The sequence below is a fragment of the Pan paniscus genome, chromosome 9 (genome assembly GCF_029289425.2).
Source record: "Pan paniscus chromosome 9, NHGRI_mPanPan1-v2.0_pri, whole genome shotgun sequence".
Taxonomy (NCBI): domain Eukaryota; kingdom Metazoa; phylum Chordata; class Mammalia; order Primates; family Hominidae; genus Pan; species Pan paniscus.
The window spans coordinates 119,700,420-119,723,532 of record NC_073258.2 but is presented as its reverse complement, the minus strand read 5'-3'; the positions used below and the strand labels follow the sequence as shown (position 1 = coordinate 119,723,532).

The following is a 23,113-nucleotide window of genomic DNA, read 5'->3' as shown; positions in this document are numbered from 1 at the left end:
CTGGTATTCAGCCTCTACCCGACGGCCCCTCCCCGGAACCGCATCACAGCACTTGCCGCCGGCCCCACCCCAGCCTCCTCCTCCTCCTTCTCCTCCTCCTCCCGCGCCCTGCGTGCAGCCACCTGCGGCACCTGCGCACTGGGAGCGACACGCTCGGGCATAAGTAGTGGCGGAAAGTTAGCTGCCGAGACCTGGTGGATTGCTTTTCGTTTATCAGTGCAGGAAAACAGCGCTATAGTACTGCGTCACAACTAGCGCAGACTCCGGCAGTATTTAGGCGGTGCGGCTTGGGAACTAGAATCCGCTTCCTGTCTTCCGCCTCAGGCTAGAGGGCGAGCGCTTCGCCGTGGGACTTCCTCTGCCTGGCTCCGCCTCTTGCCCCGGAAGTACTCACAGCGGACGGTGGTTTTTGGGCCCGTTTCTGAGCAGCGCTTCCTTTTTGTCCGACATCTTGGCGAGGCTGCGGTGTCTGCTGCTATTCTCCGAGCTTCGCAATGGTAAGCTTCAGGGGTGTGAAGTCGCCGGGGTTCTTGGGTTTGAGGACTCAGTGGGGAGAGCCTTCGGCGGGAGCGCTCCTTGGCCTGCCGGCCTCGGTTGCAGGGCGGGCGCGGTTATTGCTTCGCCCATGTGCTCTGGTGGTGGAGTTTGCGGGGGCTGGGGGCGCAGTATTAGGGGACTTTGGCGCTATTTGAGGACCTGGTTGCATTCCCGCTGCCCTCCTACAGCCGCCTAAGGACGACAAGAAGAAGAAGGATGCTGGAAAGTCGGCCAAGAAAGACAAAGACCCAGTGAACAAATCCGGGGGCAAGGCCAAAAAGAAGGTAGAAATAAGACCTCTCTGAGAGAGACTAGGGGTAACTCTCTCGTAACCCTCTAGTAATAGATAACTTGTATAGTAAGTGGTTTTTCAGGTGTAGATTTCTAGAGTCAAAATGTGAGAGTTTATCTTCCCGTCACCACTCGTTCTTTTTCCCATTAGGATCATGAAAATGAGTCTGTTGTGCGAAGTGTCTGCCGCTGTGCCTGCTGTGTTATTTTTAACTGATCTAGTGGGGCTCGGCCCCTGTTCTGAAGGCCAAAAACGTGTCGGTGGTTTTTTTTTTTTTTTTAGTAATGTGTAATTTATCTTTGATAACGGTGGAACAGATTTCTCTGACGCAGATTACTCGAGAGGGAAAGGGTGCTTCTGCCAGAAATACTAACTTGTTTCTGTTTTGTTTTGGTGAGCAGAAGTGGTCCAAAGGCAAAGTTCGGGACAAGCTCAATAACTTAGTCTTGTTTGACAAAGCTACCTATGATAAACTCTGTAAGGAAGTTCCCAACTATAAACTTATAACCCCAGCTGTGGTCTCTGAGAGACTGAAGATTCGAGGCTCCCTGGCCAGGGCAGCCCTTCAGGAGCTCCTTAGTAAAGGTGAGGGGTGTATCCTACATGTGTGTTTTTGTAGGTTAAATTGTCTTGACCATGTTAAGCATCTTCAGTGGTTTTGCTGGAAAAGCAGAATTAAAAAAAAAAAAAAAGCATGGCTTGACCATTGGCTGTTAGTAATGTAATTCTGACGTCTTACTCCTGAGATGAATTCTCAGGGTTCTTAGCCACTTTTGTGCCGTGGACCCTGTGGCAGTTTAGTGAAGCCCAAGGATCTTTTATGTTTCAAGTAAATGGATGCATAGAATTACAGGGACAACCGTTTTTGAAATAATTAGATTACTATTTTGAAACAACTTTGAAAATGTTTAAAACCTTTATGGTAAATATTTTGTTGATGTATTAAATTTTAAAACCAGAAATTTAGTACGGTCTACTCAGTAGTATGGTCTGATTACCATAATTCCACAATAATAAGGCTCAGCTAACTATAGTGACTGAACATCTGTAATTCTAGCACTTTGGGAGGCCAAGGCGGGTGAATCACCGGAGGTCAGGAGTTAAAGACCAGCCTGGCCAATATGGTGAAAACCTGCTCTACTGAAAGTTAGCTGGACGTGGGGGCACACGTCTGTAATCCCAGCTACTCAGGATGCTGAGGCATGAGGATCCCTTGAACCCAGGAGATGGAGGTGGCAGTGAGCCGAGATGACACCACTGCACTCCAGCCTTAGTGACAGCAAAAGACTGTCTCAGAAAGGGGGGGGTGTGTGGAAGATAATGGGCCCCTAATTTAAAGGAAAAGTAAGGATAGATGATTGTTAAAAACTAGGATTCTCTGTTACCGAACGTCAGATTAAGCAATTCTGGAGCCAGGTGCAGTGGTACCCTTGTATTTCTAGCTACTTGGGAGGCCAAAGCAGGAGGATCATTTGAGCCAAGGAGTTTTAAGACCATTCTGGGCACCTCTGAGAGAACTCTTTTTGTTTTCCTTTTCTTTAAATAGAGATGCGGTTTTGCCATGTTGCCCAGGCTGGTCTCCTGGGCTCAAGAGATCCACTTGTCCAAAGTGCTGGGATTACAAGCATGAGCCACTGCACCCGGCCAAAACAAACCTTACTAGAGTCTCACTCTGTTGCCCAGGTTGGAGTGCGGAGGGGCAGTCTTGGCTCAATGCAACCACCAATTCCTGGGTTCAGGTGGTCCTCACCTCAGCTTCCCAAGTAGCTGGGATTACAAGCATGTGCCACCATGCCCAGCTAATTTTTGTATTTTTGGTAGAGATGAGGTTTCACCATGTTGGCCAGGCTGGTGTGCAACTCCTTACCTCAAGCTATCTGCCCGCCTCCACCTCCCAAAGCAGTGGGATTATAAGCATGAGCCACCGCGCCCAGCCAAAAACCTTACTAGTTTCTATTGTAGCATCTATTAAGCATCTCATCGTGCTATTCTCTCTCCCTAGGACTTATCAAACTGGTTTCAAAGCACAGAGCTCAAGTAATTTACACCAGAAATACCAAGGGTGGAGATGCTCCAGCTGCTGGTGAAGATGCATGAATAGGTGAGTAGGAATGCGTGGGCTCATGGTGTAGGAGGTAGATACAAAGCTTTATGGTTCTGATTCTTTTAATTTTTTTTTACAGGTCCAACCAGCTGTACATTTGGAAAAATAAAACTTTATTAAATCAAATGAATGAGTATGTCTGTTTCCTAAGAAAGACAATGATAAAGAATTTGGTGGAAGGTATAATAGTAGGGGTTTGTTGACTTTGCTTTTAGCCTCATGGTAGTTGGTAGAGAGCATGATTAGCTTTTTTCTGTATGTGACTGCTTCTTCATTGCTGCAGCTTCAGTTTTGAATTGATGTCTGAAAGGAAATAAAGGGTTAACACGATGATGAAGGGTGACATCTCCAAAAAGGAGGTTGGATGGGTAGGTTGGAGACCCGGCACTGAACACACATACCTGGACTGCCAGCGGCGTCCATTATTCCAGACGCGGCCAAAAGAGGGCAGCCAGCCTGCACTGGTCCTGGAGCTGTGATCAAAGTTGGCCCCAACTCGGTCTGGGGGGAGTTTTTTCAACTTCTGTTTTTCCTCTGTGCAATGATAGGGAAACTTTTATTTTTCTTTACTGAAGAATATAGAGATGGGGTCTCACTATGTTGTCCAGGCTGTTTTCAAACTTCTGGGCTCAAGTGACCCTCCCACCTCAGCCTCCCAAAATGCTAGGATTACAGCCATGAGCCACCACACACAGGCAAGGAAACCATTTTTGAGTGTGAAGATTTAGACGATCCTCTCTTGAATTAGTTTACTTACTTTCTTTAAGAAATTCTTCATAGGATGGTCCTATTTCTTGGTTCCCAGCAATGTATTCTTCATCTTGGATCATCCAGGGAGGTGTGGCACCTGAAAAAAAAAATTAAGGCCTTTTTTTTTTTTTTTTTAAGTCTTCAGGCTATTGTGAAACATGTCCTAGCTGTTAGCTTACCTCTCCTCATTAAGAGCTAGAAATGTCTAAAAGCAAAGCCCAGGAATTCTGGAGCTTTAGAAGGCCCTAGGCTAATTTAAAGCGACATACCCCATATGTGATAGTCATTTTAAAATGGCTTTGAGGCACAACTGACATAAATGATACACACTTAAATTTGGTGACTTTTGAGCGAAGCCATTACAATCTAGACCCCAAACATCCCCCTGTAAGTATCACTGCCCCCATTAAAATACTTTCCTGTCCAGGCAATCGGTGATCTTTCAGTTGCTTTATTGGTTTGTATTTTTTAGGATTTTCTGTGTGTGGACATTGAGGTGGGGTCTGGCCTTTTGTTTTTTTGAGAGGAGGCTCGCTCTAGCCCAGGCTGGACACAATCTCAGCTCACTGCAACCTCCGCCTCCCAGGTCTCGGTTCAAACAATTCTGCCTCAGCCTCCCAAGTAGCTGGGATTACAGGCGCGCGCTGCGATGCCCAGCTAATTTTTGAGTTTTTAGTAGAGATGGGGTTTCACCATGTTGGCCAGACTGGTCTTGAACTCCTGACCTCATGATCCGCCTGCCTTGGCCTCCCAAAGTGCCGGGATTACAGGCATGAGCCACCACGCCGGCCAGGTCTGGACTTCTGAGATTCATCTGTGTCGTACGTATCAATAATTCTCTCTTCATCCTGGAATACTATTCCATTGTTAATCCATTTGCCTGTTGATAGACATCTGAATTGTTTCCAATTTGGAGCTGCTACAAGTGAAGCTGCTCTGAAGATTTGTGTACAAGTCTATGTAGACAGGCTTTCTTTTCTCTAGTTAGGGGTGGAACGGTTGGATAATATGGTAGGTGTATCCCGAAATGTTTTCCAAAGTGACTGTACCAGTTTACATTCTAAGAGCAGTGTATGAGGGTTTGGTTTTTCTACATTGCCAAACACTTGGCATGATCAGTCTTTAATTTCTGCCATTCCAATACATATATAGTGGTATTTCACTGTGGTTTTAATTTGCATTTCTCTAATGACTGTTGAACATTATTCATATGCTTTTATTGGGTTGTTTCCTTATCAAGTTGACAGTTCTTCATATATTCTGGATATAAGGCTTTTACCAGATACATATGCTTTATCTTGGCCAACTTTATTTAAAAAAAAAAAAAAAAAAAAAGTCCGGGCACGGTGGCTCACGCCTGTAATCCCAGCACTTTGGGAGGCCCAAATGGGCGGATCATGAGGTCAGGAGATCGAGGCCAACATGGTGAAACCCCATCTCTACTAAAAATATAAAAATTAGCTGGGTGTGGTGGTGCACACCTGTAACCCCAGCTACTTGGGAGGCTGAGGCAGAAGAATCACTTGAACCTGAGAGGCAGAGGTTGCAGCGAGCTGAGATTGCGCCACTGCACTCCAGCCTGGCGACAGAACAAGACTCCATCTCAAAAAAAAAAAAAAAAAAAAAAATCTCCCAGGGTTTTAAAAACACTGCCCTGGACCTTACCTGAGTGGATGTTACCAACTCCTGGTATATCCTGTAGTTGGAAATGGGAAAAAAAGTGCTAGTTAAAGTCTAGGCATGATTAAAAAAAAAAATCCTAGAAACGATAGACAAAGCACACTTTAAAAGAGGTGGGTGTGACTGCTGCCACAATGCTAATTCTGCACCCCAGCTGATGTTAAACTTTGAAAGCACAGTAAGTCACTCTAAGACAGCCCTGTCCTCAGGAAGCTCACAGTCATAACAGTGGAGATGTCTGTAAGTAGAGTGGCTATTACATGCCAGGGGAGCAAAACCTTGCCCTCACAGCATACATATAATTGGGGAAGAGCATTAAGCACAAGTTACGTAAATTACATTTGCAACTTTACATGGTGCTACATCCACTTGAAATAGAGATAACCTGTTCAGATAAGCCTTTTATGAAAAAGTGACATTTGAGCTAACAGTTGAAGGTAAACTAGGTGATGAGGGAAGGAAAGCATGTTTTAGACAATGGCAACTGTAAAAGCCCGAAGCAACACAATACAGCTGAAGTGTAGAGTAAAATCGTAAGTGGTACAATGATTTTCTGTTTGTGAGGCAGGATTGAAGGGGGAGTAGAAATTGCCCAAAGGCTGAATGGAGGCAGACAGGTTAAAACTGACCGCTTGTTGACAGGATATGGGAGATGGAAAAGGAAAGGATCTGCATCTAGTGATTGGAAATACAGGAGTGGTGGGGGTTAGTTTCAGATGCCTGTGGGATATTTAATGTCCTGTGTTGAGTTGGAACTATGAGTTCTACAGAGGGCAAGATTTAGGAGTTGGCACTCCTAAGTGTCAATACATGTGAATAGGATCGCTTTGGAGGGTGAGAAGAGGTCTGAGAACACTACTAGGGAACAGTGAAGGAAGAAGGAAAAGCCTGCAGTGGAGGCAGCAGTGGCTTGAATAGGTAGAAAATCAGGAGAAAGGGGTCCTGAGACCTGAGGGACCATTGGCCCTCTTCTGGCTTGCTTATCCTTTGTACCTGATGGCCAATGAATGTCAGAGATGGTCCTGTCTCCATCCAGTCAAGCTCTGGAGCTGGTGGCAGGTCCAAATTTGAGGGCTGCTGTAAGCTGGAAGCTACTTGGCTGAAAAACATGAGCCAGGCTGCCAGATGAGGTCCTTGAGCCATGAGGGTGGTAAAGATTAGATCTGTTTCCATTTCCCAGCCAAAAGGTTGCAGAATGTTCTAAGATGTCAAATTCCCAACAAGAGATTCCCTAATAGTCTTACCTGTTCATCCCTTTCCAGCTTCTAGGTGCTGAAGAGCCCTCTTCTGGGTCTGGCACTGCCTGAGGCTGAGTTTGATTCAGGAAAAATAAATGTGTCTGGGATGCTTAAGAGCCTGCCTAGGCCATGCCTCCACCCTCCAGACCCCAGTATCACAGGAAGGAAACAAATTAGCATATGGAAGGTACTGCCCATCTTTTACAGACTCTTCCCTCCCTCCCTCCCAGTCCTGTCCACATATTCACTGACTAGGCCTGCCCCCTGGCACACAGGTAAGGGAATTCAAGCCAAGCAGATGAGACTATGCAGTCAAGAGTTCTCTTAGAAGCACTGGTTCATGGCCGGGCACAGTGGCTCATGCCTGTAATCCCAGCAGGCTGAGGCGGGTGGATCACCTGAGGTCAGGAGTTCAAGACCAGCCTGGCCAACATGGTGAAACACCATCTCTATTAAAAATATAAAAATTAGCCAGGCGTGGTGGCGGCACCTGTAATCCCAGCTACTCGGGAGCCTGAGGCAGGAGAATCGCTTGAACCTGAACCTGGGAGGTGGAGGTTGCAGTGAGCCGAGATCGTGCCACTGCACTCCAGCCTGGGTGACACAGCGAAACTCTGTCTCCAAAAAAAAAAAGAAGAAGAAGAAGCACTAGTCCACGGAATGCTGGACCTGGGAATGCCAGGGATCAGTGGATTTGGATACTGGTCTGGATCCTCCGAGGGAAACCAACCTCTAAGACAGACCGAACCACCTCCTGTCGGCTCTGCTCCACCTCACGGATCTGAGCTGCCATCTGTGGGAGAGAGGCTGCTTAGACAGGTACAGGATCATGGGGGCCAGTTTCTTCAGAGGCCTTTCCTTTAACTTGGGCCCTCCACCCCCAGGCGTGGACCAGTACTGGTCTGTGGCCTGTCAGGAAGCAGGCTGCAACAGCACTGCCGCCTGAGCTCCTGTCGGATCAGTGGTGGTGTTACATTCTCATAGGAGCACAAACACTACTGTGAACTGGGCATGCAAGGTATCTAGGTTGCGTGCTCCTTATGAGAATCTGATGCCTGATGATCTGAGGTGGAGCAGTCTCATTCTGAAACCATCCCCTGCCTGGATCCATCTGTGGAAAAACCGTCTTCCACGAAACCAGCCCCTGGTGCAAAAAGGGTGAGGGACTGCTACTTTAACTCACCTCCTTGATCACTTCATCCTCCTTTTCTTCATAGGAATCCAAACCTTTCACCATGGATTTCTTGAATCTAAAAAGAAAAGGGGCAAAACCGCCCAGAACCCATTCCCCACCAGTTAAAACGAAAAGCTCCTCAGTAGATATTTTTTTAATTTTGAAAAATTTCAAATTCAGAAACAAAACAGTATAGTAAGCATCTATGTACCTCTCACCCAGAGTCCTTGTAAACATTTTGCCATACTGGCTCCACTTCTTTTGTACAGACACATGTCCTTTTTGCCAAAACAAATATAGGTTTAGACGTCAAACCCTATTTTCAACACACATCTCCCAAGAGGAGGAGCATTCTATACAACCATGATACCATTACCACATTAAAAAAATTCTTCCTTTTAGTGTTCAAATATTTGGCTGGTTAGTATAGACATGGTTTATATGTCTTCAGACTTGAGTGTAGGCATACAGGCTATATTCACATTTCCCTCGTCTCAAAAACGTGCATTATGCCTTCTCTACTCTCACCTCCAATCCCAAAGTCCAACAAAAGATCACATGGAATCCAGCTATTAGGTCTCTAGTCTTCCCCTAGTCTGGAACAGTCTTACTGTTTCCATTACTTCACATCCTCAGAAGAATCCAGGCCAAATCTTGCATACTGTCCTAAATTTCTTTGTCTTTTTTTTTGAGACGGGCTCGCTCTGTTGCCTAGGCTGGAGTGCAGTGGCACAACCTCAGCTCGCTGCAACCTCTGCTCAAGAGGCTCCCAGGCTCAAGAGATCCTCCTGCCTTAGCTTCCTGAGTAGGTGGGACTACAGGACTGCACCACTATGCCTGGCTAATTTTTGTGTTTTTTGTAGAAACAGGGTTTTGCCATGTCACCCATGCTGGTCTCGAACTCCTGGGCTCAAGCAATTCTCCTGCCTTGGCCTCCCAAAGAATTGGGATTACAGGCATCAGCCACTATGCCTGGCCTTAAATCAGTAATTTGTACTGTCACCTCCCTATTCAAATGCCTCCATTCCTTACTTGTATCTTCCTTTTGCCATAGTGAAAACCCTGGTTCTCAAAACCCTGGTTCTCAACACAAAGTTTCAGTATAATACCAATACCACTATCAACAGTGTTCCCTGAGAGCCTTGAATATATCCAAGGAGACAATGGCTTGAGCCACACCTTACCAAAGTGTGGCTGAAAGGCTTGTTTAATCCTCCTGGAACACGAGGATAGGAGGTCTGCCAGAAGCTGCTATGAGGCCATCTCGCACTTCCCTCCCCATCTCCCCTAGGAGGTTGTCATCAAATGGTTTCTCATCAACTCCCAGGTTCTGATGAGGTATGGGGCTTTCTGTTCCACCCCTCTCAGATTAAAATTGCAGAATATTAAGCCACTTAGTTTTAAAACATCATTTAAGCCAGGCGCAGTGTGGCCCATGCCTGTAATCCCAGCACTTTGGGAGGCCGAGACGGGTGGATCAAGAGGCCAGGAGTTCAAGACCAGCCTGGCCAACATAGTGAAACCCTGTCTCTACAAAAATACAAAAAATTAGCCAGATGTGGTGGCAGGTGCCTGTAATCCCAGCTACTTGGGAGGCTGAGACAGGAGAATTGCTTGAACCTCGGAGGTGGAGGTTGCAGTGAGCCGAGATCGGGCCACTGCACTCCAGGCCAGTGACAGAGCAAGACTCTGTCTCAAAAATAATAATAAGTTGTAGGGAAAAGAAAGAGAGATCAGACTGTCACTGTGTCTATGTAGGAAAGAAAGACATAAGAGACTCCATTTTGAAAAAGACCTGTACTTTAAACAGTTGCTTTGCTGAGATGTTGTTGATTTGTAGCTTTGTCCCAGCCACTTTGACCCAGCCACTTTGACCCAACTTGGAGCTCACAAAAACATGTGTTGTATAAAATCAAGGTTTAAGGGACCTAGGGCTGTGTAGGACGTGCCTTGTTAACAAAATACTTACAAGCAGTACATCTGGTAAAGGTCATTGCCATTCTCTAGTCTCAATAAACCAGGGGCACAATGCACTGTGGAAAGCCGCAGGGACCCCTGCCCTTGAAAGCGGGGTATTGTCCAAGGTTTCTCCCCATGTGATAGTCTGAAATATGGCCTCGTGGGATGAGAAAGACCTGACTGTCTCCCAGCCCAACCCCCGTAAAGGGTCTGTGCTGAGGTGGATTAGTAAAAGAGGAAAGCCTCTTGCAGGTGAGATGGAGGAAGGCCACTGTCTCCTGCTTGCCCCTGGGAACTGAATGTCTCGGTGTAAAACCCGATTGTACATTTGTTCAACTCTGAGATGGGAGAAAAGCTGCCCTGTGGCGGGAGGCGAGACATGTTTACAGTAATACTGCCTTGTAGTCTTTACTCCACTGAGATGTCGGGGTGGAGAGACATAAGTCTGGCCTACGTGCACGTCCAGGCATAGTACTTTCCCTTGAACTTAATCATGATATAGATTCTTTTGCTCACATGTAATTTGTTGACCTTCTCCTTATTATCACCCTGCTGTCCTACTACATTCCTTTTTGCTGAAATAATGAAAAATAATAATCAATAAAAACTGAGGGAACTCAGAGGCCGGTGCCAGTGCAGGTCCTTGGTGTGCTGAGCGCCAGTCCCCTGGACCCACTGTTGTTTCTTTATACTTTGTCTCTGTGTCTTATTTCTTTTCTCCGTCTCTCATCCCACCCGACTAGAAATACCCACAGGTGTGGAGGGGCAGGCCACCCCTTCAATAAGTAAAATTTAAAAACAACAAAAAAGCCACTTAGCTACTACAGTCTAGATTTGATTCCCCAGCAACAGAATATCCCACAACTCACACTGGGGTCATCCAGTCCTTTTTGTTTCAGTGTTGTCCTTTTTGGTGTATGAAACAAGGACCTGAGAAGCTGGCTCTTTGGTCTTCCTTTTCTTTTCACTGTCTATGTAAGAAACCATCTAAATCTAAAAGTGCCTCCTCCTATCTTTACCAGTCAAATCAACCAAACCTTGGAATTGCCTTCTGTGTGTATGTTTGACAATTTACAAGGTTCAAAAGTAAAAATTAGGCTGGGCACAGTGGCTCATGCCTGTAATCTCAACACTTTGGGATGCCAAAGTGGAAGGACTGCTTGAGCCCAGGAGTTTGAGACCAGCTCAGGCAACATAGCGACCCTGTCTCTACAAAAAATACAGAAATAGCCAGGTGTGATGGTGCACACTTATAGCCCTAGATACTTGGAAGGCTGGGGTAGGAGGATTGCTTGAGCCTGGGAGGTTGAGGCTGTAGTGAGCTGTCATTGTATCATGGCACTCCAGCTTGGACAACAAAGCAAGACTCCATCTCAAAATAAATAAATAAATAAATGAATAAAAAGGCCAGATTAGGTGGTTCACATCTGTAATCCCAGCACTTTGGGAGGCCGAGGTGGGCGGATCATGAGGTCAGGAGTTTGAGACCAGCCTGACCAACATGCTGAAATCCCATCTCTATTGAAAGTACAAAAATGAGCCGGGCGTGGTGGCGCGTGCCTGTAATCCCAGCTACTTAGCAGGCTGAGGCAGGAGAATCACTTGAACCTGGGAGGCGGAGGTTGCAGTGAGCCAAGATCATGTCATTGCACTCCAGCCTGGGTGACAGAGCGAGACTCTGTCTCCAAAAAAAAGAAACGAAAAGAAAACTATATTTAGGTTGCCGGTATCTCCTGGCCACTGGCTGCCACTACAGTTCATTTATCTGGAACCTGGGCTCCTGAAGATGCAGCTCTGGAGCAGAGAGATGATGTTGTCAGGGTGTATTACTCCATTTTCACACTGTTGATAAAGACATACCCAAGACTGGGTAATTTACAAAGAAAAAGAGGTTTAACAGACACAGTTCCATGTGGCCGGGGAGGCCTTACAATCACAGCAGAAGGTGAAAGGCATGTCTCATGGTGGCAGGCGAGAGAGAATGAAAACCAAGTGAAAGGGGAAACCCCTTATAAAATCATCAGATCATGTGAGACTTATTACCATGAGAACAGCATGGGGGAAAACGCCCCCATGATTCAGTTATCTCCCACTGGGTCCCTCCCACAACGTGGGAATTATGGGAGCTACAGTCAAAAAAATTTGGGTGGGGACACAGCTAAACCATATCACAGAGGTTGATGACTGACCCAGTCACATTAGAAATAGGTGGACTAAGCCAGGCGCAGTGGCTCACGCCTGTAATCCCAGCACTTTGGGAGGCCGAGGCGGGTGGATCACGAGGTCAAGAGATCGAGACCATCCGGGCCAACACGGTGAAACCCCATCTCTACTAAAAATACAAAAATTAGGCCGGGCACGGTGGCTTACGCCTGTAATCCCAGACTTTGGGAGGCCGAGGCAGGCGGATCACGAGGTCAGGAGATCAAGACCATCCTGGCTAACAAGGTGAAACCCCGTCTCTACTAAAAATACAAAAAATTAGCCAGGCATGGTGGCGGGCGCCTGTAGTCCCAGCTACTCAGGAGGCTGAGGCAGGAGAATGGCGTGAACCCGGGAGGCGGAGCTTGCAGTGAGCCGAGATCGTACCACTGCACTCCAGCTTGGGTGACAGAACAAGACTCCGTCTCAAAGAAAAAAAAATAAAAGGTTGGGCGTGGTGGCCTGTGCCTATAGTCCCAGCTACTCAAGAGAATTGCTTGAACCTGGGAGGCAGAGGTTGCAGTCAACTGAGATCACGCCACTGCACTCCAGCCTGGCGACAGAGCAAGATTCCATCTCAAAAAATATATATATATATATATCCTGCCTACTCTGAAGGCCAAGGCAGGAGGATTGCTTGAGCCCTCAGGAGTTTGAGGCTGCAGTGAGCCATGATTGTACCGCTGCACTCCAGTCTGGGTGACAGAGCAAGACCCCATCTCAAAAAAAAAAAAAAAAAAAAAAGCATCTCAAATTATTTAACCAAATGGACTATGCACATAATAATAATGGACTGTACAGACTGCCAGGTTTCTTTCCTATACTTTGTGCGATTATCACCAGGAAGTTTCTCTCTGGGTCTCATAATCCACAACACCTGAGTGTATCACATGAGTGTGCAGGACAATGAAGACACAGTGGAACACAACTAGACTTTCTGTAGACTAACCTGGAAGGCAGGTCTCTAATTTCCAAACCAGAAGTTCCTGGAAACTGAGTTCAAGGAAATAGAAGAAACTGATTTAAAAAAAAAAATTACAGTGTGGTTGAAGTCCAGAAATTTCTAGGCAGCTGGCTGGGCACAGTGGCTCGTCTGTAGTCCCAGCACTTTGGGAGGCTGGGGTGGGAGGATTGCCTGAGACCAGGAGTTTGAGACCAGAGGAAAAGAAAATGACAATGTGGAATTGTAAAAAAAAAAATTTTTTTTTTTTTTTTTGAGACGGGGTCTCACTCTATGTCGCCAGGCTGGAGTGCAGTGGCACGATCTCAGCTCACTGCAAGCTCCACCTCCTGGGTTCATGCCATTCTCCTGCCTCAGCCTCCCAAGTAGCTGGGACTACACACACCCACCACCTCGTCTGGCTAATTTTTTGTATATTTAGTAGAGATGGGGTTTCACCGTGTTAGCCAGGATGGTCTCGATCTCCTGACCTCGTGATCTGCTGGCCTTGGCCTCCCAAAGTGCTGGGATTACAGGCATGAGCCATCGTGCCCGGCCAAAAATTTTTATTTATTTGAGGACCAGAGAGAAGTTTTGTGCTTTAGCAGACTCCTCCATGTTTTCTTCTTTTCACCCTGTTCAAAGTCTCCAGGTACTGGCTTTTTTTTTTCTTGCTGTTTTTGAGACAGGGTCTTTTGCTCCGTTGCCCAGGCTAGAGTGCAAGTGGCGTGATCACAGCTCACTCCTGCCTCAACCTTGTGAGCTTAAGCAATCCTCCTGCCTCAGCCTCCCCAGTAGCTAGCACTATAGGCAAATGTCACCATGCTTGGCTAATATAATTTTTTTTTTTTAGAGATGGGGTTTCACTATGTTGTTCAGGCTGGTCTTAAACTCCTGGGCTCAAATGATCCTCTGTCTCAGCCTCCAAAAGTGCTGGAATTACAGTCATGAGCCACTGCAACTGAATTGCCTTTTTTTTTTTTTTTTTTTTAAGAGACATTCTTGCTATGCTGCCCAGCTGGAGTGTAGTGGTGGGATCACAGCTCACTGCAGGTTCAACCTCCTGGGCTCAAGTGATCCCTCAGGCTCAGGTGATCCCCCTGCCTTAGCCTCCAGAGTAAGCAGGACTATAGGCTAGCCTCCAGAGTAGGTAGGACTATATGCCCAGCTAATCCAGATACCCTTTTTATTAAAAATCTGAAAATCAGGCCGGGACCAGTGGCTCACACCTGTAATTGCAGCACTTTGGGAGGACAAGGTGGGTGGATCATGAGGTCAGGAGTTCGAGACCAGCATGGCCAATATGGTGAAACCCCATCTCTACTAAAAATACAAAAATTAGCTGGGCATAGTGGCGCATGCCTATAGTCCCAGCTACTCGGGAGGCTGAGGCAGAAGAATCACTTGAACCCAGGAGGCGGAGGTTGCAGTAAGCTGAGATCGTGCCACTGCACTCCAGCCTGGGCAACAGAGCAAGACTCTGTCTCAAAAAAAAAAAAAATCTGAAAATCATTATGGTATGTCATCTACCCTTATTATAGTGCTAAAATGATTTTTGATAAAATAGTTCCTAACTCAACTAGAAAACTATAAAGAATGAAAGAATGAGCAGAGTACTCATGATGCCTTTGAGTAAAATCGAAACATCATAGAGCGTGATCTAATTTCCAAATCAATAGGCAGTATTGTAACATTAAAGGAAAACTATTCCAATCACTTAGAAATACTTGCTAAGTACTGCTTTTTACAGTTATGACAACTGTTTGTATGCATATGAACCAAGCAACCAAATATCTATAACCATGGAAATATCTGATTAGAAATATTTCTAATTTGGGCCGGGCTCGGTGGCTCACACCTATAATCCCAGCACTTTGGGAGGCCAAGGCAGGCAGATCACCTGAGGTCGGGAGTTCGAGACCAGCCTGACCAATATGGTAAAACCCCGTCTCTACTACAATTACAAAAATTAGCCAGGTGTGGTGGCATGCACCTGTAGTTCCAGCTACTCGGAAGGCTGAGGCAGGAGAATCGCTTGAACTCAGGAGGTGGAGGTTGCAGTGAGCCAAGATCATGCCACTCCAGCCTGGGCAACAGAACAAGACTCTGTCTCCCAAAAAAAAAAAAAAAAGAGAAATATTTCTAATTATTGGCCAGGTGCAGTGGCGCACGCCTGTAATCCCAGCACTTTGGGAAGCCAAGGTGGGTGGATCACTTGAGGTCAGGAGTTCGAGACCAGTTTGGCCAACATGGTGAGACCCTGTCTCTACGAAAAATACAAAAATCAGCCCCTTTTCACAAGATGGCACCAAAAGCTAAGAAGGAAGCTCCTGCCCCTCCTAAAGCCAAAGCAAGGCTCTGAAAGCCAAGAAGGCAGTGTTGAAAGGTGTCCACAGCCACAAAAAAAAGAAGATCCGCATATCACTAGCCTTCTGGCGGTCCAAGACATTGCGACTCCAGAGGCAGTGCAAATATCTTCGGAAGAGCACCCCCAGGAGAAACAAGCTTGACCACTATGCATCATCAAGTTTCCTCTGACCACTGAGTCTCCCATGAAGAAGACAGAAGACAACAACACACTTGTGTTCACTGTGAATGTTAAAGCCAACAAGCACCAGAAGAAGCTCTATGACACTGATGTGGCCAAGGTCAACACCCTGATTCAGCCTGATGGAGAGAAGGAGGAACATGTTCGACTGGCTCCTGATTACAATGCTTTGGATGTTGCCAACAAAATAGGGATCATCTCAACTGAGTCCAGTTGGCTAATTCTAAATATATGTATATCTTTTCACCATTAAAAAAAAAAATTATCAAGGCATGGTGGCGCATGCCTGTAATACCAGCTACTCAGGAGGCTGAGGCAGGAGAATTGCTTGAACCCCTGAGGCGGAGGTTGCAGTGAGCTGAGATCGCGCAGCTGCCCTCCAGCCTGGACAACAGAGCGAGACTCCATCTCAAAAAAAACCCGCAATATTTCTATTGGATTCTGAATACAAAATTTCGCTATGGGAGAAATCTTACTTCTTATGCCTGTTACAGTATAATTCCCAAATGTACCATCAGAAAAAAAAAAAAAAGCCAACAACTTATTTTTAAAAGTATACATAGAAATCTTGTTTCTAGGCCTGGTGTGGTGGCTCATGCCTGTTATCCTAGCACTTTGGGAAGCCGAGTCAGGTGGATCACTTGAGGTCAGGAGTTCAAGACCAGCCTGGCCAACATGGTGAAACCCATCTCTACTAAAATACAAAAATTAGCCAGGCGTAGTGGCGCAAGCCTGTAATTCCACCTACTCTGGAAGCTGAGATGGGAGAACTGCTTGAACCTGGGAGGTGGAGGTTGCAGTGAGCTGAGATTGTGCCACTGCACTCCAGCCTGGGCAACAGAGTGAGACTGTCCAAAAAAAAAAAAAAAAATCTTTTTTCTATTCCTATCAACTGTAAACATTTTTACTGACCCACAAACTGGGTCACACCAACTGGTTACACTAACTGATATGTGATCAGTTTCTTTTTTTTTTTTTTTTTTGAGACAGAGTTTTGCTCTTGTTGCCCAGGCTGCAGTACAATGGCATGATCTTGGCTCAGTGCAATCTCTGCCTCCTGGGCTCAAGCGATTTTCCTGCCTCACCCTCCCGAGTAGCTGGGATTACAGGCACAAACCAACACGCCCAGCTATTTTTTGTATTTTTAGTAGGGATGGGGTTTCACCATGTTGACCAGGCTGGTCTCGAACTCCTGACCTCAAATGATCCTCCCACCTCGGCCTCCCAAAGTGCTGGGATTACAGGTGTCAGCCACTGAGCATGGCCATGTGATCAATTTCATTAACTTCTCTAAAAAAAAAATTCATATTTCTTTTTAGAGATGGGGTCTTGATACATTGCCCAGGATGGCCTCAAACTCCTGGGCTCAAGCTATCCTCTTACCTCAGCCTCCTGAGTAGCTAGGACTACAGGTATGCACCACCACATCTGGCAGTTTCATTAGTTTCTTGATTATCCTTTAGGCATTCCTTTTTGAGAAAATAAGCAAATACAGTTGACTCTTGCACAGCACAGGTTTGAACTGCATGAGTTCACTTGAAAATTTTTTTGGAGATTTGCAACAATTTGAAAAAACTTGCCGATGAACCACATAGCCTAGAAATATGGAAAAAATTAAAAAGGTATGTCATGAATGCATAAAATATATGTAGATACTAGTCTTTTATGATTTACTACCATAAAATACACAAATCCAGGCTGAAACGGGAGAATCGCTTGAACCTGGGAGGCAGAGGTTGCAGTGAGCCGAGATCGCACCACTGTACTCCACCCTGGGTGACAAAGCAAAACTCCCTCTCCAAACAAAAAAAAGTTAAAATTTATCAAAACTTACACACAGAAACACAGACTGTACATGGTGACATTCGCGGTCAAGAGAAATGAAAATAAATGTAAAGATGCAATATTACATAACTGCATAAAATTATAATCCAAACTACAACTGTCACAATTTTGTAGCCACCTACTGCAGTGAACTCAAGTGTTGTATCTGCTTAAAACACAGTAATGCTGATCATCTTGTAAGCAGTTGTCTCACCAGTAAATTGCATATTACAGTAAAAGTGATCACTTATGGTTCCTGCATATTTTTCAGTAATGTCATACCATTAACCTCAAATAGTAACGTGGGACCTATAGGAGGTGCCACTAGTGATGCCTGAAGCACTCCAAAGAAGCAGAGAAAAGTCATGACATTACAAGAAAAAGCTGAATTGTTTGATATGTACTGTAGATTAGGATCTACAGCTGCAGTTGCCCAGCATTTCAAGATAAATGAATCCATGCACATTGACAAAATCCATGTGGAAAAAAAAGGGTGAGGGGTAAGCATGGTGGCTCACTTTGGAAGGCTGAGGCAGGCGGATTGCTTGAGCCCGAAGTTCGAGACCAGCCTGGGCAACATAGCAAAACCCCATCTCAATTTAAAAAAAAGAATTTTTTTTTTTCCTTTTGAGACAGAGTTTCGATCTTTTGCCCAGGCTGGAGTGAAGTGGTGCGATCTCGGCTCACTGCAACCTCTGCCTCGCCAGGTTCAAGCGATTCTCCTGTCTCAACCTCCTGAGTAGCTGGGATTATAGGCACCCACCACCACACCCAGCTAATTTTTGTATTTTTAGTAGAGACAGGGTTTTGCCGTGTTGGCCAGGCTGGTCTCAAACTCCTGACTTCACATGAGCCACCATGCCTGGACAAAAAAAATTTTTTTTTAAAGGCAAAGAAAAAAATAACTAAATCCAGCCTAAGGAACACTGTAAAAAAAAAAAAAAAAAAAAAGGAAATTCATGAAGCTATCACTGCACCTATGCCAGGAGGCATGAAAACCCTGCATGCTTTGCACAATACCTTTTTATCTTCATATTGAAAACACAGCTTTTATGTGGGTACAGGGTTGCTATTAGAAAGGCCTACCTACAGCTTCTAATAGGATTCAAGAAAAAGCAAAATCATTACATGACAACTTAAAGCGAAAGGAAGGTGAAGGATCTAAAGCTGGATAATTTAATGCCGGCAAAGGATGGTTTGATAATTTTAGAAAGAAGGTTGGCTTAAAATATGTCAAAATAGCAGAAGGGGTAGCTTCTGCCAACCAAGAGGCAGCAGATGAATTCCCAGATACCATTAAGAAAATCATTGAGACCAGGCATGGTGGCTCACGTCTGTAATCCCAGCACTTTGGGAGGCCAAGGCGGGCGAGTCACCTCAAGTCAGGAGTTAGTGACCAACTTGGCCAACATGGTGAAATCCCATCTCTACTAAAAATACAAAAATTGGCCGGGCGCGGTGGCTCACGCCTGTAATCCCAGCACTTTAGGAGGCCAAGGCGGGCGGATCAGGAGGTCAGGAGATCGAGACCATCCTGGCTAACACGGTGAAACCCCGTCTCTACTAAAAATACAAAAAATTAGCCGGGCGTGGTGGCAGGCGCCTGTAGTCCCAGCTACTCAGGAGTCTGAGGCAGGAGAATGGCGCGAACCCAGGAGGCAGAGCTTGCAGTGAGCGGAGATCGCGCCACTGCACTCCAGCCTGGGCAACAGAGCGAAAAAGAAAAAGAAAAAAAGAAAAAAACGTAAAAATACAAAAATTAGCCAGGTGTGGTGGTTTGCGCCTGTAATCCCAGCTACTTGGGAGGCTGAGGCAGGAGAATCATTTGAATCCAGGAGGCTGAAGTTGCAGTGGGCTGAGATTGTGCCATTGCACTCCAGCCTGGGCGAAAAGAGCAAAACTCTGTCTCAAAAGAAAAGATAAAATAAAATAGAGTCCAAAACTATTAAAAGTAGGTACTGGCTGAGCAGCAGTTTCTTACAAACTATAAACAGCCTCTTCTAACGTTAGTATTCTCGGTGCCTCATATTTAAGTAGTTGATAACAGTCAACTTTTAGTATTGTTCTCTATTTGCTAAATCCTATCCCCCAACTAAACCTCAAGAACTGTCACATTTTTGTGTCCAATATAGTACCTAGAATAAGAAGTGCTATGAAGACAGCAGATACTTCGGAAGTCCCTCCTGAACTTTCCAGTTAATAGAGTAAGCTCCCATACCTGACAAAGATCCAGAGAATTCACTCTGCTACTTCACGTTCCATACCAGTGACTCACCGCGCATAATCCTGGGGAGTGACCAGAAACTTCTCTTTCATCTGGACTTCAGCTTTGTTCTCCCACCAGAATTTGTTGGTTGCTTTCTTGTGCTCTGGGCTGAAAATGGAGAGGATAAGTAATCTCAGCTATAGATTATAAAATATTACTCAGATATTAAGCATTAGGTTTGTAATGCAAACTGACATCTGGGTTTCTGCCTGGGGCACGGCTGAGAGAGGAACACTGTTACCACCATCTCTTCAAGATCTCGTGTCTCTTCTTCCCATAAAATTGTGAGAATCTGAGGGGAGGTTAGGGGCGGTAACCAAGCGGGCTCTCGCAGCCAGACCACCAGCACCACTTGGGACCGTGGCAGCATACGACCCCTACCCTAACAAGGCTGGCAAAACCTGTGAAGTGACTCAATCCATCCTTCTTGATCAAATCACAAAAGCGTCCTTTTTCTCACCCACCCCAAACCCTCCTCCCGTATATGTATGCGTCTGTCCTGGAGCAGGCTCCTAGCTCGGCTCTCACCTGGCCAGATGCTCCAGCAGCCCCCCGTACAGCACCGTCAGGTTTCCATGGCTCAGGTGTTCCCGCACCTCACAGCCGCAGCACAGGCACCAGCAGCATCGCTCGTGTTCGGGCACATAGCGCTCCACCTGAGCGGCGCGGATGGCCTTGCGGGCCGCCTCCACCTGCGGCAGAGAGGCCAAGTAGAACCCCAAGGGGGACCCCCAAATCACACCCGCTCTGGCCTTCACTGACCTGCCCCGCACTCCCATCCCATCTCTAGCCTTGCCTCCGCACCTGGGGCAGGAGCCTCTCCAAAGCCTCCTTCAGCTGCCGCTGGTGCTTGCGGCTGTAAACGTGCCCGCGACCACAGAAGAAGGTCTGGCGGCACAGAGGGCAGCGCTGCGCCGGCGCCATAGCCCGGGTACCCGGTATCACCACCACCAGCGGCCGATCCTACGCCATCCGGCGGCCTCTGACCCCTGACCCCTCGGGGTGGGGCTAACCCGGCGGCTCCCACGGCCCTCAGCGCCCGGCAGGCGCCACTGCAAGCCCTTCTGCGGCTGCGCAGACTCCGCCCAGGCCTCTAGTCCCGCCCAGGCACCAACATCCCAGAGCTGGGCGGGTTAAGGAGGAGGATGGCGCCGTCCCGCAGATGTGCGGGGACGCGCGCCCGCCGCAACGTGAGGCTCATAGGCCACACGCAACTCTGAGCATTGGCCAGGACCTGTAGTAGCCAATAGGACACTTAATAACTGATGTATAGGTGCGCACTGTGTGTCCAGAGCTTTACGTTAACCACCTCACTGTGTCATCTCGCTGAGGTTGTGTGGTTTACTATTACTGTTATTAGCGCATTTTTAAGCGGGAAACCTGAGGCATGAGGAGGTAAGGAGCTTTGAGGAGGGTTGCACGGGTGTTAAGTAGCGCGGTCAGCACCTGATCCCCGTCACTCATCAGTACGGCGGTTGGAGGGGAATGCCTGCTGGAGGGGACCACGAACTAAACTCAATCGCCCCCACAGGGTGTGCTCGCCGTGGTTCCTATAAAGCTGTAAGGGAGGCTACACAGCGTGCAGCGTTGTTGCTGAGGGATCGCACACTTCCCGTAGATTTTCTTGCTAATTCTGGTGCACTAACGTGGATGGGCTGCTGTCTGTAGGGCCTGCACAGGGTCAGCGCTATAGAATTCAGGCCCGGCGTAGCTACTTCCAACCCTTCAGATCTTCACTTCCTGTTGGAACTGTCCTCTAGACTGTAGCCTCTGCCAGAAATAATTCATTTTGAATACCCTTGTAACACCCAATTCCTTGATCTCCTATCATTCCCCTGGCAGGGTCAGTCCTCGACCTTGTCCCCCCAGATTGCTTCGTCTCTGAATCCAGACTCTGAAGTTCGGCTCTGCCTACCACCTTAAGTTATCCGATGTGGCCTTACCGTCAGCCTAGTCTTTGACTACAGGAAGACCTCTCTTCCTGAAGAAGACGCCTCTTTTCATCCATTCACTCTGGAAATGATTCAACATCTGCCTGCTGCTGATGCTTTACTCTCCACCAGGGGTTTTCGAAGTGTGCTTCCCCATTCCCCCTGGGCCTATAGCATCAGCATCAGGGAACTTGTCAGTAACGCACATTCTTGGGCCCCAACCCAGAACTACTGAATCAGAAACTTGGGGTGAGGGCCTGTCGTGGTGGCTCACGCCTGTAATCCCAACACTTTGGGAAGCAGAGGAGGGTGGATCACCTGAGGTCAGGAGTTGAGGACCAGCCTGGCTAACATGGTGAAACCCTGTCTCTACTAAAAATAGAAAAATTAGCCAGATGTGGTGGCGTGTGCCCATAATCCTAGCTACTCGGGAGACTGAGGCAGGAGACTCGCTTGAACCCAAGAGGCGGAGGTTGCAGTGAGCCAAGATTGCACCACTGCACTCTAGCCTGGGCGACAGAGTGAGACTCCGTCTCAAAAAAAAAAAGAACTCAGGGTGAGGCCCAGCCGGCTGTGGTTTTATGAGCTTTTCAGGGGATACTGATGCGGGATCAAATTTGAGAAGCACTGGTCTAGGTCTTAGATCCTCTTGCTTCAGTTTCGTCATTGGATCTCAGGAATGTTCAGCTACACTCTCAAGGCAACTTCTTACTTCACTTGACCTTCCAAGACCTCTCGTTCTGTCAAACCCCAATTTTGGATCAACCCAGGCATGCTTCCCTCATGTGTTCCAAAGCTGGTCAGAGTAGTCTACACCACTATCTGCTTCAACTTCTAGTAACGTCTAAGCCTTCAGCAGTTTTGCTTATGAAACTGCTTCACTGAAGTTCTCCACCACCAAGTAGTCAGCTGGCATCGGAATTCGGCTTGTGTCAAATGGAACTCAACATCTTCCTCTTCAGGACATCCCCTATTTTCATCCTCCCAGTGAATGACACCACCAAGTTAAAGCCTGGAGGCTGAGTGTAGTGGTTCATGCCTGTAATCCCAGCAGTCTAGGAAACCGAGGTGGGCAGATGGCTTGCGCCCAGGTGTTTGAGAGCAGCCTGGCCAACATGGCGAAACCCTGTCTCTACAAAAAAGTACTGCCGGGCGCGGTGGCTCACGCCTGTAATCCCAGCACTTTGGGAGGCTAAGCAGGCAGATCACCTCAGGTCAGGAGTTCAAGACCAGGCTGGGCCAACATGGCAAAACCCCATCTCTACTAAAAATACAAAAATTAGCCTGGTGTGGTGGCACGTGTCTGTAGTCCCAGCTACTCGAGAGTCTGAGGCAGGGGAACTGCTTGAACCCAGGAGGCGGGGGTTGCACTGAGCCTGTTGCGCCACTGCACTCCAGCCTGGGTGGCAGAGCAAGACTCTTATCTCAGAAACAACCAAACACAAAACAAAAATTAGCTGGGCCTGGTGACATGTGCCTATAGTCCCAGCTACTTGGGGGGCTGAGGCAGGAGGATTGCTTGAGCCTGGGAGGTTGAGGCTGCAGCAATGAGCTGTGTTTGTGCCACTGCACTCTAGCCTGGACAACAAAATGAGACCTCGTCTCAAAAAGAAAAAAAAAAAGCCGGGTGCAGTGGCTGACGCCTGTAATCCCAGCACTTTGGGAGGC

General features: G+C 47.0%; 2 protein-coding genes across 2 annotated transcripts; one reads left to right on the top strand and one right to left on the bottom strand.

Moving 5' to 3' along the window:
• Window positions 1–355: 355 nt before the first annotated feature.
• RPS25 (ribosomal protein S25) lies at window positions 356–3,059 on the top strand. Its single transcript, XM_003820028.7, has 5 exons — window positions 356–497; window positions 726–821; window positions 1,231–1,414; window positions 2,832–2,930; window positions 3,013–3,059. Exons 1-4 carry the CDS (start codon window positions 495–497, stop codon window positions 2,924–2,926), a joined length of 378 nt encoding a protein of 125 aa, XP_003820076.1. The 5' UTR covers window positions 356–494; the 3' UTR covers window positions 2,927–2,930; window positions 3,013–3,059.
• Window positions 3,026–20,581, bottom strand: CENATAC (centrosomal AT-AC splicing factor). The gene is made up of 11 exons (XM_003820026.7): window positions 20,319–20,581; window positions 20,043–20,206; window positions 19,524–19,622; window positions 7,785–7,851; window positions 7,332–7,394; window positions 6,608–6,672; window positions 6,357–6,462; window positions 5,349–5,379; window positions 3,691–3,780; window positions 3,335–3,467; window positions 3,026–3,236 (listed from the first exon to the last, which is right to left on the bottom strand). The coding sequence occupies exons 1-11, from the start codon at window positions 20,436–20,438 to the stop codon at window positions 3,176–3,178; spliced, it is 999 nt and encodes a 332-aa protein (XP_003820074.1). The 5' UTR covers window positions 20,439–20,581; the 3' UTR covers window positions 3,026–3,175.
• Between the last annotated feature and the right edge of the window lie 2,532 nt (window positions 20,582–23,113).